Here is an 18,530-nt window from a genome sequence, read left to right on the forward strand (position 1 = left end):
GTTTCTATTTTATAAGTGAAATTGGAAGCTCAAAGTGAATTTAGGGAGAAGATGTTTGAGATATGAGGAAAGAAAAGAAATTCTGCATTAGATTGATTCTAATATTTTTTTCATATTTCAACATATGCGAAATTGCTACCTCACAAATGATGACATGCCATAGTTTAATTGGTAGTCTTTTTTCTTTCCTAGTAATATGTAAAATAATGATGTATCTTATAATCAGTGGCATCTGATATTCTAATGTTAGTTATTTAGGAATGTGGGGAAGTGAATGGATTCAGAAAATGAAGTACTATTACACAGCACCATTAAGATCTCACTTGATGCTAGTAAGTCCTTGACTTTACTGGCGTTTTCAATATCATAAACACATATTTTTATATCTTATTTTTAAAAAATCATTTCTTGACTTTAGCTCACTCGAGCAATTGTGCCATTTCCTAGCTTGCTTGCTTTCTTTTTTTAAATGTTTTGACTTTGTCCTGCAGCTTTGGTAGTTTTGTGACCAAGGATCAAACCCATACCTCCTGCAGTTAAAGAGCATTGTCTTTTTTGGGGGGGGGGGTTAACTTTTAATTTGGAAACACTCAAACTCAGAAAACTTGCAAGCAGAGTACAAAGAACCATTTGTTTAGAACAGCAATGATCTAAAAAAGGAAGTTCAGTTCAGTCCCTCAGTCGTGTCAGACTCTTTGTGACCCCATGGACTGCAGCATGCCAGGCTTCCCTGTCCATCACCAACTCCTGGAGCTTGCTCAAACTCATGTCCATCGAGTTGGTGATGTCATCTCATCCTCTGTCATCCCCCTCTCCTCCTGCCTTCAATCTTTCCTGCATCAATCAATCTTTCCTGCCTTCCTAGCATCAGGGTCTTTTTCAATGAGTCAATTCTTCACATCAGGTGGCCAAAGTATTGGAGCTTCAGCTTCAGCCTCAGTCTTTCCAATGAATATTCAGGACTGATTTCCTTTAGGATTGACTGCTTTGATCCCCTTGCAGTCCAAGGGACTCTCAAGAGTCTTCTCCAACACCACAGTTCGAAAGCATCAATTCTTCAGTGCTCAGCTTTCTTTAGAGTCCAACTCTCACATCCATATGTTACTGGAAAAATCATAGCTTTGACTATACGGACCTTTGTAGGCAAAGTAATGTCTCTGCTTTTTAATATGCTGTCTAGGTTGGTCATAGCTTTTCTTCCAAGGAGCAAGCGTCTTTTAATTTCATGGCTGCAGTCATCATCTGCAGTGATTTTGGAGCCTAAGAAAATAAAGTCTGTCAGTGTTTCCATCGTTTCCCCATCTATTTGCCATGAAGTGATGGGACTGGATGCCATGATCTTAGTTTTCTGCATGTTGAGTTTTAAGCCAGCTTTTTCACTTTCCTCTTTCACTTTCATCAAGAGGCTCTTCTTTAGTTCTTCTTTGCTTTCTGCCATAAGGGTGGTGTCATCTGCATCAGTTCAGTTCAGTTCAGTCCCTCAGTCGTGTCCGACTCTGCGACCCCATGAATCGCAGCACGCCAGGCCTCCCTGTCCATCACCAACTCCCAGAGTTCACTCAGACTCACGTCCATCGAGTCAGTGATGCCATCCAGCCATCTCATCCTCGGTCGTCCCCTTCTCCTCCTGCCCCCAATCCCTCCCAGCATCAGAGTCTTTTCCAATGAGTCAACTCTTCTCATGAGGTGGCCAAAGTACTGGAGTTGCAGCTTTAGCATCATTCCTTCCAAAGAAATCCCAGGGTTGATCTCCTTCAGAATGGACTGGTTGGATCTCCTTGCAGTCCAAGGTACTCTCAAGAATCTTCTCCAACACCAAAGTTCAAAAGCATCAATTCTTCAGCGCTCATCCTTCTTTACAGTCCAACTCTCACATCCATACATGACTACTGGAAAAACCATAGCCTTGACTAGACGGACCTTAGTTGGCAAAGTAATGTCTCTGCTTTTGAATATGCTATCTAAGTTGCTCATAACTTTCCTTCCAAGGAGTAAGCATCTTTTAATTTCATGGCTGCAATCACCATCTGCAGTGATTTTGGAGCCCCCAAAAATAAAGTCTGACACTGTTTCCACTGTTTCCCCATCTATTTCCCATGGAGTGATGGGACTGGATGCCATGATCTTCGTTTTGATATTTCTCCCAGCAATCTTGATTCCAGCTTGTGCTTCATCCACCCCAGCATTTCGCATGATGTACTCTGCATGTAAGTTACATAAACAGGGTGACAATATACGGCCTTGACATACTCCCTTCCCAATTTGGAACCAGTCTGTTGTTCCATGTCCAGTTCTAACTGTTGGTTCTTGACCTGCATACAGATTTCTCAGGAAGCAGGTCAGGTGGCCTGGTATTCCCATCTCTTTCAGAATTTCCCACAGTTTGTTGTGATCCACACAGTCAAAGGCTTTGGCATAGTCAATAAAGCAGAAGTAGATGTTTTTCTGGAATTCTCTTGCTTTTTCAATGATCCAACGGATGAAACCAGGAGAATAAACAAATATACCTCCTGCCCCCAAGTGAAATCAACCAGACAGCACTGTCCCCCAACACGAGGGGTCCCATGATGCCCCCTATCCTACCTAAGGATGCTTGGCTGGCACTGGCTGGGCCCAGGCCTGCCTCTCAGAGATGGTTGACCAACATCTCCAATGGCTTGGGTTACTTTGTGGAAGCGAAGTCTTAATCATTGGGCCACCAAGGAAATAACCTAGCTTTCTTTCCTAGGAAAATTTCTCTAAAGAGTTGCTTGTTGGTTCTGCCTACATTTTCTCACCTCCAATTCTCTCTTAAGTCCACTCTAATTGGCTTCTTGACCATAACTACACTCCTGAAACTGCTCTTGTCAATTTACCAATGAAATTCCAATTGAAAAATTAAATGGGCTTTCTTTGTCCTCATCATATTTGACTTCAACAGCATTTAAGATAAATGAAATACTTCCTTGTTTTCTACATCTCACAAAAGATAATTTCTCCCACCTCACTATTTCTCTATTTTCTTTATTGAATAATCTCCCTCTATTCCACCTCCAAATGTTGGAATACTTGGCCTTGGGTCTTTTCTTTTTGAAGTTTTCCTCAAATGGTCTCATTCACTGCCATAATTTTAAATACTATTTATTTGATGACAAATTTATTTGATTTAACTGACAAATCTGTATCTCCAGCCCTCATCTCTCCCCTGAATTTCTGAGCCCTAACTCCTTATGCCTACTTGAAATCTCCCCTTAAAAGCTACCTTCAACTTCACATGTTCAAATCAACCTATTAGTCCTGTCCCCACCCACACTCCCACTATAACACTTCTCTTAGTTCAATAAATGTATCACTCACCTGGTTACTTGAGCAAAAATTTAGGAACCATCCTTCATTTCTCTTCTTCCTGTTTACTTTCTTTGATTTATTTGTATTTAGCTTTCATCCCCAATTCTGAATCAGAGCTCCTAAAACTCTTGGAATTTCCTAAGATATGAGAATGAGTATGTCTATTGTTACGTTAATGAGGCGACTTTTGGACAGCACCTAAGGATGAGGGCTGACTGTCAGGAAAACCAAACCACATGATTAGAGGGTTAGAACTTTCAGTCTCACATCTCCTAACCTATGGGGAAGGGAGAGAGGCTGGAGGTTGAATCAATTGCCAATGGCCAATGATTTAATCAGTCATGGCTATGTAATGAAGACTCCATAAAACCCCAAAAGGGGACTTCCCTGGTGGTCCAGTGTTAAGAATCCACCTGCCAATGCAGGGGACACAGGTTCAGTCCTTGGTCTCGAAGATTCCACATACTGCAGGCAACTAAGCCTGTGTGCCACAACTACTGAGACCATGCACCCCAGAGACCATGTTCTGCAACAAGAGAAGCCACCACAATGAGAAGCCCACACAATAACTAGAGAGTAACCCCTGCTCACAACCAGGTTGGTGAACACGTGAGGGTGTGGGGAGAGCCATGTACCCATAGAGGGCATGGAAGATCTGTACCCTTTACCAATACCTTACGTTATGCATCTCTCCATATGGCAATTCTTGAGTTATATCCTTTAATAATAAACTGGTAGTCTAGTAAGTAAAATGTTTCTATGAGTTCTGTGAGCCACTCGAGTAAATTAATCAAATCCAAGGAGGAGGTTGTTGAAACCTCTGACCCATAGCCAGCAGGTCAGAAACACAAGTAGACAACCTAGACTTGTATCACTGAGTAGGGAAATTTCCCTCCCATTTTCTGGATGTTTGTCTAGACTTCAGTGTCATTTCTAAATATTTGGTAGAATTCAGCAGTAAATCATCTGGGCCTAGAGCTTTCTTTGTGGGGAGGTTTTAAACTACAAAATCAATCTCTTTGTTGGATATAGGGCTATTTAGGTTACAAATTTCTTGAGAGAGCTTCGGTAGTTTGTATCTTTCAAAGAAATTTTCTGTCATCTAAGCTGTCAAATGTATTGGCATAAAGTTCTTCTTCATATCCCCCCCCTTTTTTTTAAATAAATCCACACTTTATTTACTTTTCAGTAAGTTTAAATTCTCGAAGGGTACAGCATTACATGGATTCTGTGTTCAATGTCTTCAGTAGGAAGGTTGCTTTGGAATTTGGCAGGAACCATGCCACTGTTTCCATGGGCTTGAGTTATCTTTCCCCAGGTTACTGAGGTTTTCTGCCAGGAGTTACAGTGTTGTTCTTTGCTTTGTACACAGAAACACATCTCTTGCCTAGACAGAATTCCGTTTCATTTCGAGCATATACACCTTCACTTTTCAGGAGGGCTGCATGCTCCCTCTGGTTCTGTAGACCCCACTTATAGCCAGCAAAAATGGCTTTGGACCACAGCCTTCCAGACATATTTGTCAATTTAGAAGTCCTGTTCCTAGCAGGCCTCCACAGGATCCAAGGTGGCTGCATAATAGTCCCTTATTTTCTTTGAATATCCATAATATTTGTAGTGCTGTCACCCCATTCCTGATATTGGTCATGTGTCTTCCCTCTCCCCACTCCCACCCTAATTGCTCTGGCTAGAACTTATCAGTTTTACTGATATCAGAATCAGTTTTTTGTTTCATTGATTTTTCTATATTATCTTTTTCTATTTCATTAATGTCAGCTCTGTTGCTTATTTCATTTTTATGCTTTCTTTGAATTTCATTTTCTCTCCTTTTTTTAGTTAATGGGGACACTGAGGTCAGTAATTTGAGATCTTTCTTCTTTTCCAATTAGTGGCATTAGTGGTGTCAGTTAGGTATCCAATTAGGCATTTAGTGTTATCAATTTCCTTGAAATTTACTGCCTCCCACACATTTTTGGATATTTTCATTTTCAATTAAATATAAGTAATTTCTCTTTTTGTGATAACTTTATTGACTCATAGGGTACTTTGGTGTGTAATTTAGTTAATTTAGTTTGCACATAATTTTTGATTGTTCAGATATCTGTCATCAAACTCTAACTTAATTCCATTGTGATCAGATAGCATACTTTGGATGACTTTCATCCACATAAATTTATTCAGATTTGTTTTTATGGCCTAGAAAGAGTTTATTTTGATAAATACTCTATGTTCACCTGAAAAAAAAAGCATGCTATAGAAGATTCTTTTATGTCTAATCACATACACCCAACACATGTATTTGATTTATATTTAAATATATGTTGATACATCCAAAAAGTATCTTGAAGAACCTTATCCAGCTTCCTATTGATGGTTATTTTGGGATTCAGGATTAACAGGTATGCATGTAAGACCAATACTTACTTTCTACTTTATACATTATTATAGTGTTTGTAGTAGGAAAAGATAGGAAATAGCTTAATTATATACAAATAGAGGTCTAGTTAGATAAACAGTATATCTTTACAATGGAACCCTTTGCAGCGACTAAAAGGAAGGAGGTGAACTATAAATACTAATATGAAACAACTCTAAAATACACTGATAAGTAAAAGAAACAAAGTGTGTTGAAGTTGAAAAATATTGTATATCTTAAGTGAGATACCAAAAGCACTAATGAAACATTCAAACTGGTCTTCAGTAATATTTTGTTCATCAAAAGATATCATGACAGAATAAAAAGGCAAGCCACAGACTGGAAAAAGATACTCCCAATAAATATATTCAATGAATGTTGTGTTTATTGGAGACATTATTAAAGAATAGCAGAAGTGAAGTTCAGTGGAATTAGAGATACTGAGGCTGGGATAACAATTCTTAGCTTATTCGTGATCCACATTCACAGATTCTGATATGAGGCTTAATCAGTTTTCCTAGGATACTGACCTGGAATTCAATACAGCTCATTTTTCACTTCATCCAGACCTCAAGGACTTAGACCCTCCCCTTATTCCCAAGTCAACAGAACCATCTGCAGTTTTTGCTTCCACATGTGAGGATCTAACAACCTGGTGGACTGTGACACCACTGTAATATTTCCAGTTTCAGATCCATCTGAGATAAATCATTCTGCAACATTTTAGCTTTTACCATGTCAGCTCCTCCTCTGGAATACTACTTTGCTCTCATTTACTTTTAAAAGCTATTGACACAGTAGAATATTATTCAGTCTTAAAAAGGAAATTCTGGCACACGCTACAGCACCTTGTAGAAATCTTGATTGAGAAAAACGTAGGGAAGAGACTTAAAATAAATGGAAGAATCTTCTTAAGAAAACAATGATTGTGCTCCAGCCATGATAAGCATTTGTCTTTTCGGCAACCTGTGGCAAAGATCTAGGGTTAGCATAATCCCAGATCTCTCCCACTCAGCCATGAGCCAGGGTCTTGGATTTGTGAGGTTAGAGGCTGAGGAAATATGAAAAGAACCAAAATAAGAACACTCTCCAAGAAATTCAAGCTTGGTTGAAGAGAATGGTCCTCTTTAACTCTGCTGAGTACATTAGATGCAGGAAACATCCCAGTTCTTGAAGGCACATCTTCTGTTCATTTGGCCTTTTTGACTTGTGGCTCCTGCGTGGCACTGGTCAACCCACCGCTCTTCTTCCACTCACAGATATCTGCATAGTTGCACATCCGGCATTTCCAGGCCTCCTCCACGTCAACCCCTTGAGGCTCTCGTTGGCCCATCCAGTAGGTCATATAATGCTGCACTTTGCTTCTCACCTCCTTCTCTTCAAAGGCCACTATCTCTGTACCTAGCACAGTGGCAGTCTCTTGGTGGACATACTCAATTTTAAGGCTATCAATAAGTGGGAGGTCAGACAGTGTTAGAGACAAGAAGACCAGTTCTATGAGGTCACCCAAGGACTTCACAGAGTAGCCTCCCTGCTGGGCATGCCTCAGCACTGAAGGTCCCAGTGGTTTTTCTGGATGCAGTTTTGTGTGGTGGATTAAGCTAGCAGCAGTCACTTTCCCCTGTACCATGGCATCAAAGATATATTTGTACAGGCTGACTTGAAAACAGTCTTTTTTTTTCTGAGCATCTGAAGGGAGCACAGGGTTCCCACGTGTCTTGAGTTCAGCCAGTTCCAGTTCCCCACTGGCTGTATAGTGCAGCTCATCAATCACACCAACAAGAAGCACACCCTCCACTTCTCCAAACACTGGAAACTCTCTGATGCGCCCTTCTGACTGCAGGGTAGGAATCATTGATAATATGTTCAGAAACTTCACTGCCCAAGCATCTTCTTTACTGGTGATGGGGATATTCACAAGGTCATGAACTTCTAGTTCTCTAGCTAGATGGATGCTGGCACCAGTATCCAAAATAGCTGATTTCTCAGGTGTCAAGAAACCAGAAAACTCCTTTCCATATACCATTTGCTGTTCACACCAGTCCTGAGTAGACAGGTCAGTGACATACAAGTATTTAAGATGAAATCGCTCCATAGGTGATGAGACATCCAATCTTCTTTTCCATTTTGGTAACCTTATGTGCTTGTCATCCTTCCCAGGTAATTCATAAGAAGGACCAGGCTTGCTAGGTGAAGCACTTGACTCTTGTGTATCCTCCAGGTCCAAAAATTCCGAGTCACTCAAGTCTGAGAATCCAGAAGCCTCTTCTGACACCGTCTCCTCTTCCTCAGTCTCTGCCATGGCACAGCTCTGGATTGGGCAAAGGCTATACACATCATATGAAAGAAATGCATTATCCAAATGAAAAATTTCTCAAAAGCACTTCTGAATTCCAATGAGGTAAAAAAGATTCACAACTAATTATTTATATATAGTCTTTAAAGATGCTTATTAATTTATGAACAATTAATAATGCTATAGAGTTGTAGCACACGTGCAGTTTACAATAAGGCTCACTGTATCATCCATATATGAATACTTGGCAAATATTTTTTAAGTGCAAAATAGTTTTATTCCTAAATCTGGCACTAACATATTATGTGACTTTAAGCAAATCACTTTCCTCATCCTCAATTTCTTCATTTAAAAGGAGATTTAAGGTTTGTCCTTTTTCCTTCAAAGCTCTCCTGGGGCTTCCCTGGTAGCTCAGTAGTAAAGAATCTGCGTGCCAATGCAGGAGACATGGGTTTGATCCCTGGTCCAGGAAGATCCCACATGCTCAGGAGCAACTAAGCCTGTGTGTCACAACTATTGAGCCTCTGCTCTAGAGCCCATGAGCTGTAACTACTGAAGCCTGCGTACCCTACAGCCCATGTTCCACAACAAGAGAAGTCACTGCAGTGGGAAGTCCATGCACCATAACTAGAGGGTAGCCCCTGCTGGCTGCAACTAGAGAAAAGCCTGCACAACAAAAAAGAACCAGCACAGCCAAATATAAATAAATAAATAAAATTATATATATATATAAACTCTCTACTGCCTTGGGATATTATTTCATTATTTTAAGTAAATACAGAACATTGTAAATGTTGCAGCAATGTCTGCCAGTTTATCATGGACTGCTTCTACAATTCCTCTGAATACAAAGTCCTTGGCTAGGAAAACAAATCTCAATACCAACCAAACTGTTCCATGAGAAAAATCAGCTCTACAATGACTGTTTCAGGAACACGGTGTGGCAAAATTAAAAAACGAACTACAGATAAATACAAATAGACCTACCCATATACAAAGTAACAGCATACAGTAGTAACAGGATATTCACAGCAATATGCAGAAATCAGTTGTTTTTTCTATTTGAGATATAGTAATACTTTACCTTTGCTGCCTTTATAAATTCCTCCTAACATTATAGAAATTGATGTTTCTTGCTAAGTTTTATTTTCTCTCCCCACAAGAAATTAGCTTATGATGGAAAACATGTCAGTGAACACTCTGAAAATATTACTGTATGAGCATGCTTGCTAAATCACTTCAGTCATGTCCAGCTTTTTGCGACCCTATGGACTGTAGCCCACCAGGCTCTTCTGTCCATGGGATCCTCCAGGCAAGAATACTGAAGTGGGTTGCCATGCTCTCCTCCAGGGGATCTTCTTGACCCAGGAACTGAAACCACATCTGTTATATCTCCTGCATTAGCAGGTGGGTTCTTTACCACTAGCACCACCTGGGAAGCCAACAAATATTACTGGATTTTGCTATACATAATAGTGGATATTGGGAATTCCCTAGCAGTCCAGTGGATTGGGCTCCATGCTTCTACTGCAGGGGGCACAGGTTCGATTCCTGGTTGGAGAACTAAGATCCCACATGCTGCACTGCATAGCCAAAATGTGCTAGACACTGAACCAAGTGCTTCACATGTAATATCTCACTACTTTACTACAGGACAAATACTCTTTCTCTTTACAACAAGCAATTTCACAAACACAGGAGATAGAAAGACTAGAACAATGAACACAATCTAGTTAGCAACTGTTGACATGTTGCTGTATTTGCTTCTTTCAGGTGCTTTTTGTTTTCAGTTTAACTATTTTAATATAAATTACAGGCAGCATAATGCTTCAAATATAAATGCTTCAGCATACATTTCCAAAGAAGACTTCTACATTAACTATAATATTATCACATCTAATAAAATGAGTAATTCCCTAATACTCTAGTCCATATTCAAATTTCCCCAAGTGCCCTAAAAACATCTTGACATTGTCCAGATTCCAGGCCTGCCCACAAGCATAGTAAGTCAGGCGGCACTTCAGATAAGAAAGGGAGTGGGTCTTGGAATTCTTGAGCCCCTGGAGGTTTGGCCAAGTGCTCAGGGTTTAACAAAATTCTGTGACTCACAAGATAAACAGTATTGTGAAAAGATTAAAGTAAAACCAGAACTGCATTCTTTCTTGAAAACTGATAATGTATCAGTTTTCGGCCTGGATTTTTAAGTGGGAACTCCCAAAACTGCAGTTTGGAGTCTCACTTGTGGAGTGGACGCACTACCTGGGATCTTTTCCCAACTGGGACTCCAGGCTGCTGTATAAGGAGGGTCTTCCCAGTGCTGTCTATATCTGGATGTTGGCCAGCCCAATTTGGTGATGTATGTCCTGTTACTTTTCTCTATTGTTTCTTTTGGAGAAGACTCTTGAGAGTCCCTTGGACTGCAAGGAGATCCAACCAGTCCATTCTAAAGGAGATCAGCCCTGGGATTTCTTTGGAAGGAATGATGCTAAAGCTGAAGCTCCAGTACTTTGGCCACCTCATGCGAAGAGTTGACTCATTGGAAAAGACTCTGATGCTGGGAGGGATTGGGGACAGGAGGAGAAGGGGACAACCGAGGATGAGATGGCTGGATGGCATCATGGACTTGATGGACGTGAGTCTGAGTGAACTCTGGGAGATGGTGATGGACTGGGAGGCCTGGCGTGCTGCGATTCATGGGGTCACAAAGAGTCGGACATGACTGAGCGACTGAACTGAACTGATTGAAATTAAGTCAGATAGTCTCCTATAAAAAACTGAATTGTGAGTAACACGTGGTTTATTTGTTAATGACTCCTTCAAACCTGAAATGAAAGTAAAACTTAAAGCAAAGTATAAACTGGCACTGTAAGCAGGATTCATGAAGCAAAATGCCACAGGAGATTAAGATTAATGAAGTTTTTAATTCCCGGGTGGGAAGACTTGCCTTACTGCTCATTAGCTACTAAATGGGGCGTATCCACTGGATTGCGTGATAACTGAGACCCCAAATTAAAACATGCCAAAACTTTAGAATTTATTGAATGTTTGCAGCTCATGCCAATTGAGAAAGGATAAGAATGTACTGCCCTGGGTCAGAGAGGCTGGATCTACCTCTCTGCCTACTGTAAGGTACATGAAGCCAAATTAAAACTGGCTGAAGAGAAGTCAAAATTGGAGAAAGAATTATGCAATTCGCAAGGGCAATTGTCCATGTTACAATGTCAAAGATTTATTTTAGCTGATCAAGTCCATTTTCCAGTTGGTAGCCAAAAAAGTCGCTATAAAGGTTGCAGAAACTATGAGCCATGCCGTGTAGGGTCACCCAAGATGGATTGGTCACAGAGAGTTCTGACAAAACGTGATCCACTGGAGAAGGGAAGGCAAACCAGGTCAGTATGCTCGCCTTGAGAATCCCATGGACAGTATGAAAAGGCACAAAGATATGACACTGAAAGATGAACTCCCCAGGGCGGTAGGTGCCCAATATGCTACTGGCGAAGAGTGGAGAAATAGCTCCAGAAAGAACGAAGAGACAGAGCCAAAGTGAAAACAACACCCAGATGTGGATGTGACTGGTGATGGAAGAAAAGTCTGATGCTGTAAAGAACAATAGTTTATAGGAACCTGGAATGTCAGGTCCATGAATCAAGGTAAATTGGAAGTGGTCAAACAGGAGATGGCAAGAGTGAACATCAACATTTTAGGAATCAGTGAACTAAAATGGACTGGAATGGGCAAAGTTAATTCAGATGACCATTATATATACTACTATGGACAAGAATTCCTTAGAAGAAATGGAGTAGCCCTCATAGTCAACAAAAGAGTCTGAAATGCAGTACTTGGATACAGTCTCAAATATGGCAGAATGATCTCTGTTCATTTCCAAGGCAAACCATTCAGTATCACAGTAATCCAAGTCTATGCTCCAACCACTAATGCCAAAGAAACAAGTTGAATGGTTTCTATGAAGACCTCTAAGACCATCTAGAACTAACACAAAAAAAAAGATGTCCTTTTTATCATAGGGGACTGGAATGCAAAAGTAGGAAGTCAAGAGATACCTGGAGTAACAGGCAAGTTTGGCCTTGGAGTACAAAATGAAGCAGGGCAAAGGCTAACAGAGTTTTGCCAAGAGAACGCACTGGTCATACCAAAAACCCTCTTCCAACAACACAAGAGAAGACTACACATGGACATCACCAGATGGTTAATACTGAAATCAGATTGATTACATTCTTTACAGCTGAAGATGGAGAACCTCTATACAGTCAATAAAAACAAGACTGGGAGCTGACTGTGGCTCAGATCATGAACTCCTTATTGCCAAATTCAGACTTAAATTGAACAAAGTAGGGAAAACCACTAGACTATTTAGGTATGACCTAAATCAAACTCCTTATGATTATAAGCGGAAGTGACAAATGGATTGAAGGGATTAGATCTGATAGATAGACTGCCTAAAGAACTATTGATGGAGGTTCATGACATGGTACACAAGGCAGTGATCAAGACCATCACCAAGAAAAAGAAATGGAAAAGCAAAATGGTTGTCTGAGGAGGCCTTACCAATAGCTGAGAGAATAAGAGAAGCAAAAGGCAAAGGAAAAAAGGAAAAATATACCCATTTGAATGCAGAGTTCCAAAGAATAGCAAGGAGAGATAAGAAAGCCTTTCTCAGTGATCAATGAAAAGAAATAGAGGAAAACAATAGAATGGGAAAGACTAGAGATCTGTCAAGAAAATTAGAAACACCAAGGGGATATTTCATGCAAAGATGGGCACAATAAAGGACAGAAATGGTACGGATCTAAACAGAAGCAGAAGATATTAAGAAGAGGTGGCAAGAATACTAAGAAGATCTATACAAAAAAGATCTTCATGACCCAGATGACCATGAGGGTGTGATTACTTACCTAGAGTCAGACATCCTGGAATGCAAAGTCAAGTGGCCTTAGGAAGCATCACTACAAACAAAGCTAGTGGAGGTGATGGAATTCCAGTTGAACTACTTCAAATCCTAAATGATGATGCTGTGAAAGTGCTGCACTCAATATGCCAACAAATTTGGAAAACTCAGCAGTAGCCACAGGACTGGAAAAGGTCAGTTTTCATTCCAATCCCAAAGAAAGGCAATGCTAAAGAATGTTCAAGGTACCGCACAATTGCACTCAACTCACACGCTAGCAAAGTATGCTCAAAATTCTCTAAGCTAGGCTTCAATAGTACATGAACTGATAACTTCCAGATGTTCAAGCTGGATTTAGAAAAAGCAGAGGACCCAGAGATCAAATTGCCAACATCCGCTGGATCATCAAAAAAGCAAGAGAGTTCCAGAAAAAACATCTATTTCTGCTTCATTGACTATGCCAAAGCCTTTGACTGTGTGGATCACAACAAACTGTGGAAAATTCTTCAAGAGATGAGAATACCAGACCACCTTACCTGCCTCCTGAGAAATCTGTATACAGGTCAAGAAGCAACAGTTAGAACTGGATGTGGAACAACAGACTGACTCCAAACTGGGAAAGGAGTATGTCAAGGCTGTATATTGCCACTCTGCTTATTTAACCTATATGCAGAGTACATCATGCGAAATGCTGGATTGGATGAAGCACAAGCTGGAATCAAGATTGCCAGGAAATATCAACAACCTCAGATATGCAGATGATACCAGCATAGCGGCAGAAAATGAAGAGGAACTAAAGAGCCTCTTGATGAAAGTGAAAGAAGAGAGTGAAAAAGTTGGCTTAAAACTTAACATTGAAAAAACTAAGATCATGGCATCCAGTCCCATCATTTCATGGCAAATAGATGGGGAAACAATGGAAACACTGACAGATTTTATTTTTTAGGGCTCCAAAATCACTACAGATGGTGACTGCAGCCATGAAATTAAAAGACGCTTGCTCCTTGGAAGAAAAGCTATAACCAACCTAGAGAGCAATTAAAAAGCAGAGACATTACTTGGCCTACAAAGGTCCATACAGTCAAAGCTATGGTTTTTCCAGTAGTCATGTATGGATGTGAGAGTTGGACCACAAATAAAGGTGAGTGCTGAAGAACTGATGCTTTTGAACTATGGTGTTGGAGAAAACTCTTGAGAGTCCCTTGGACTGCAAGGAGATCAAAGCAGTCAATCCTAAAGGAAATCAGTCCTGAATATTCATTGGAAGGACTGAAGCTGAAGCTGAAACTCCAATATTTTGGCCACTTGATGTGAAGAACTGACTCATTGGAAAAGACCCTGACTATGGGAAAGATTGAAGACAGGAGTAGAAGAGGACAACAGAGGATGAGATGGTTGGATGGCATCACCAACTTGATGGACATGAGTTTGAGCAAGCTTTGGGAGTTGGAGATAGACAGGCCATGGGGTCACAAAGAGTCTGACACAACTAAGAGACTGAACAACAACATGCTCTTTCAGTCTAAACAACCCTGAGGCTGACAGTTAGGGAAATTAAAATGGAGAAAGTCTTGTTCAGGCTTCAGAAGCAGGAGGGCATGCCCCTGACCTGGCTTCTGACCTGCCCGGACACTGCCCAGATTCAGTGTCTGCCCACAAGCATAGTAAGTCAGGCAGCACTTTAGATAAGAAAGGGAGTAGGTCTTAGAATTCTTGAGCCCCTGGAGGTCTGGCCAACAGCTCAGGGTATAATGAAATCCTATGACATACAAGATTAAAAAAAACAACATTGTAAAAAAATTAAAGTAAAACCAGAGCTGCATTTTTGCACACAAATATGTGGGAACCCTTGAAACTGCAATGTGAAGTCTCATCAGTGGAGTGGATGCACTGCCTGGGACCTTTTCCTAACTGGGACTTCAGCTTGCTATTATCGAGGGGCTTCCCAGCACTGTTTAAATTTGGATATTGACCAGCCCAATTTGGTGATGCATGTGCGGTTACTTTTCTCTATTGTTTCTATTTCTTTTCTTTAATGATAGTATATTGAAATTAAGTCAAATAATTTTCTATTTAAAAAACCTGAAATTGTGTGTAACGAGTTATTTCTTTTGTTTGCAAACCCTTCGAACCTGAAACGAAAGTAAGACTTTCAGCAAAACAGACCGTTCATAGGAAAAAAAAAAAAAGTATGATCAGTCCACTAGTATTTGACTTTGGGTGTCCAGGAAAATAATTTGACACAGAATCTAAGCTGATTGAGGTTATAAGCCAAATTTCCTCCTTGCTACTCTAATGAACAATAAATGAGATGCATTCACCAACTCCCACGGAAAAAGTTTAACAATTGGTACCTTGAAAATGGTATAAATATTAGTTGTCATTGTACTTAACTAATTTTTAAATAGTCTAAATTCCCCCAAAGAAAGAAGACACAGATAACTGAAAGAAAAGTTATTTGCAATAAACAAAGGTAATACAATGCTCAGACTTCTGGGTATATCCTATTAATTTATTGCTTTATAGGATACTTCAACAGTAATAAAACACAGGAGCACATTTGCAGAAGTGTCTTAAACTATAAGTGGGTCTTAGATAATGATAGTTTCAAAATGAGTAATGTTATTTGGACAATGAAGTCCCTGAAAGTGGGAGAGAATCTTTACCCTTCATCAAAAAACAAAAGTTAAAAAGGCATGACAGTTCACCATGTCCCAAATTGCAGTCTGTGTCTTTTTGACAGGAGATGATTTTACATAGTACATAGATCAACAGTTTCAGATACATCTTAGAATAAATATAAAGCCTTTAGAGCATCTAGCAAATGTATAATTTCATATGCAGTGTTTCTCAGTGCAAGTTTGTTTTTTAAAATAAAAGTTAAAAATTAAAAATATGAGAATAACAATAATACAGGTAGTGCACAGGTATGGCATAAATAGGTGGTAAGTGAATAAGATGTTTGGGAAACACCGGCATAGTGTCAAGAGTCTGGAGGTCCTATAGCTCTGGATTCTGAATCTGACTAGGTCGATAGTATTTAGTAGTAGGCTACTTGCTTTCCGAGTACTCTTGGGCAAGTTTTTCATTTTACTGAGGCTACTGACACATCTTTAAAATTAGAGTACTTCTTCCAACAGTACTTCTGCCAACACCAGCTTCTCTGGTGGTTTAGCCGGTAAAGAATCTACCTGCAATGCAGGAAACCTGGGTTCGATCCCTGGGTTGGAAAGATTTCTTGGAGAAGGGAATGGCTACCCACTCCAGTATTCTTGCCTGGAGAATTCCATGGACAGAGGAGCCTGGTGGGCTACAGTCCATGGGGTCACAGAGTTGGATATAACTGAGTGACTAACACTTTCCAACAGTACTCAGCTACCCAAATGATAGTGTGATGACACAGTAGACACTGCCACTCAACAAATGTGGGTCTCCTCCTTCCCAAGGAAGACATGAGGTAGTGTACCTATTCCCTCTGTCGAATTAAAATAAATTTTAGGAGAGAAAAACTTCTACTCACCTGGGTCTTGGCTGATCTTCCTCCTCACAGGGAAAGGCAGAATGCTAAACTGACAAGTCTGGGGGAGGAGAAAGCTCTGAAAGACCAGGTCTGAAATTGGAGAATCCAGATTAGCAACCGCCGGACTTGCTGTGGTAAAAGAGCAACTTTGGGTCTTTTCTCACCTGACCAGTCCCTCACACTGTGGTGTTTCCTCCTCTCTGATCCTCACCGCACAGACTGTTGCCCACCCAGATCCTCGGTAATGCTTGCCTCTCTTTACGGGCAAATTCTCCGTAACTTCTTCGTTTTGCCCACACCCTGGATGCAGACACTCGATCCAATCCCTGCTTCCAGCAACTAAAAGTGTCAGCAATAGCGAAGATCTCCCAGCATCTCCGAGGTCAGTTCCCTCTTCCAGCCCCAATCTGGGCTCAGAAGCTCAGAAAGAGATATCAAATCCAGAGGCTTTTCCTCCCTGACGGATTCCTGATGCCTCCGGAACTGCCAGTGGCTTTACCACCAATATTCTGACATGGTCGGTACAAGCCCGGACTTGCGGTCCCAGAAACTTCTGCTTTCAGCGGGGACCTTCCCACCATCCCCAAACCACTGTCTCCCCGGGAATCTCAAGCATGCCCAAAAGTTTACTGAGCACTCCCTACAAGGTGCTAGAGAGAGGAGCGGCGAGAAGGGGATCGCTGGCTTCGGGAAGGGGTCCCAGCCGACAGCACGATCTTCCAAGGTGAGAAGGTCCTCAACCCACAGGAACAGACGAGATAAACCGCTACTCCGGAGCCGTTCCCACCCGGAGAAGGCGACAGGGGGACGTCGTAACCGCGGGTACACATCCCAGGGTTCCAAAGCGCAGCCCCTCAGCCCGCCGCCCGCATTCGCCGGCCTTCTTCTAACCCTCCTAACCTTGGATACGCCTCCGACTTCAGGACTTCACCTGCTCCTCTCGAGCTTCGCAACCGCTCCCGGACTCTCCCTTAGGTTCAAGTACTAATCAGGTCCTCTTCCTTGAAAGGACGGCTTCTCAAGAAAGCCGCCGGAGACGACGCCCACAAGGCCCAGCAGCTGCCCAAAGACCGCCCCCTCCCAGAGGCCTCTGCGGCGCCGCTTAGTCTTAACCGGCTTGCGACTCAAGACTGGCAAGCCGCCAGCTGCGGGTCGGAGGGGGGGTCCCGGTGCGAGTAAGCGTTAGTGCTGAGTCTGCGCTTTGCCACCTTGGAGTCTGTATATTGTTCTTTGCGTCTCGCACCAGCTTCCCCAGCGGAGAGAAAAGCCACAAACTCACTTTTCAAAGATGCTGGCACTCGTCTCATCAATGTATTTCTTTTTTCTATTTGCTTACTTTTTAGCTAACCCTTTTGTTAGGAAATATAACACAATCATATTATGAACTAGAAAGATAAGTATAATAATCATTGAACAGACGTCATCATGTAGAGCAAAACTAGAATAGTGTCAGGCGCTTCACAAATACACTCTCTGCCTCCTTCCTAAGAAGACCAGTAGTCTGACTTTTTCTTCTGTTTAGTTTTGGTTTTATATTGGAGCACTTTTGATTAACAATGTTGTACTAGTTTCAGGTGTGCAGCAAAGTGACTCACACATATACACATATATATTTTGGGAGGGGGGCTTCCCTGGTGGCTCAGTGGTAAAGAAGGCACCTGCCAACGCAAGAGATCCCAGTTCGATCCCTGAGTTGGGAAGATTCCCTGGAGAAGGACATGGCAACCAACTCCAGTATTTTTGCCTGGAAAATCCCATGGCCAAAGGAGACTCGCAGGCTACAATCCACCCGGTCACAAAAGAATTGGACACAACAGCTAAACAACAGCAATTCTGTTTCAAATTCTTTTCCCATTAGGTTACTACAGAATATTGAGCAGTGTTCCCTGTGCTATACAGTAGGTCCTGGTTGGTTATCTATTTTAAATATAGCAGTATATATATGTCAACCCCAAACTCCCAATGGATCCTTCCCCCCACCACTAGTCTGACTTATATGACGATCACTGTTTTAAAAAACACAGTTTTTAATAATGTATTTGCAAACTTGATTTGTGACAAAGGT

General features: G+C 41.3%; 1 protein-coding gene and 1 pseudogene across 2 annotated transcripts; both read right to left on the minus strand.

The window, feature by feature from the left end:
- Positions 1-4,521: 4,521 nt before the first annotated feature.
- LOC138074215 (large ribosomal subunit protein eL33 pseudogene) lies at positions 4,522-4,844 on the minus strand (annotated as a pseudogene).
- A 1,291-nt stretch (positions 4,845-6,135) lies between these two features.
- EXO5 (exonuclease 5) lies at positions 6,136-17,477 on the minus strand. 2 transcript variants are annotated; one of them, XM_068965290.1, is made up of 3 exons: positions 17,366-17,477; positions 16,466-16,555; positions 6,136-8,070 (listed from the first exon to the last, which is right to left on the minus strand). In XM_068965290.1, exon 3 carries the CDS (start codon positions 8,043-8,045, stop codon positions 6,933-6,935), a length of 1,113 nt encoding a protein of 370 aa, XP_068821391.1. In that variant the 5' UTR covers positions 8,046-8,070; positions 16,466-16,555; positions 17,366-17,477; the 3' UTR covers positions 6,136-6,932. The 2 variants fall into 2 exon arrangements, with proteins under 2 accessions (XP_068821391.1, XP_068821392.1); XM_068965291.1 differs by having other exon boundaries at positions 17,110-17,432.
- Between the last annotated feature and the right edge of the window lie 1,053 nt (positions 17,478-18,530).

This window comes from Capricornis sumatraensis, chromosome 2 (assembly GCF_032405125.1).
Source record: "Capricornis sumatraensis isolate serow.1 chromosome 2, serow.2, whole genome shotgun sequence".
Lineage (NCBI taxonomy): Eukaryota > Metazoa > Chordata > Mammalia > Artiodactyla > Bovidae > Capricornis > Capricornis sumatraensis.

Excerpts from the sequence above, each read along its gene's own strand:
- EXO5 (XM_068965290.1), bottom strand. The coding sequence starts at position 8,045 with ATGGCAGAGACTGAGGAAGAGGAGACGGTGTCAGAAGAGGCTTCTGGA.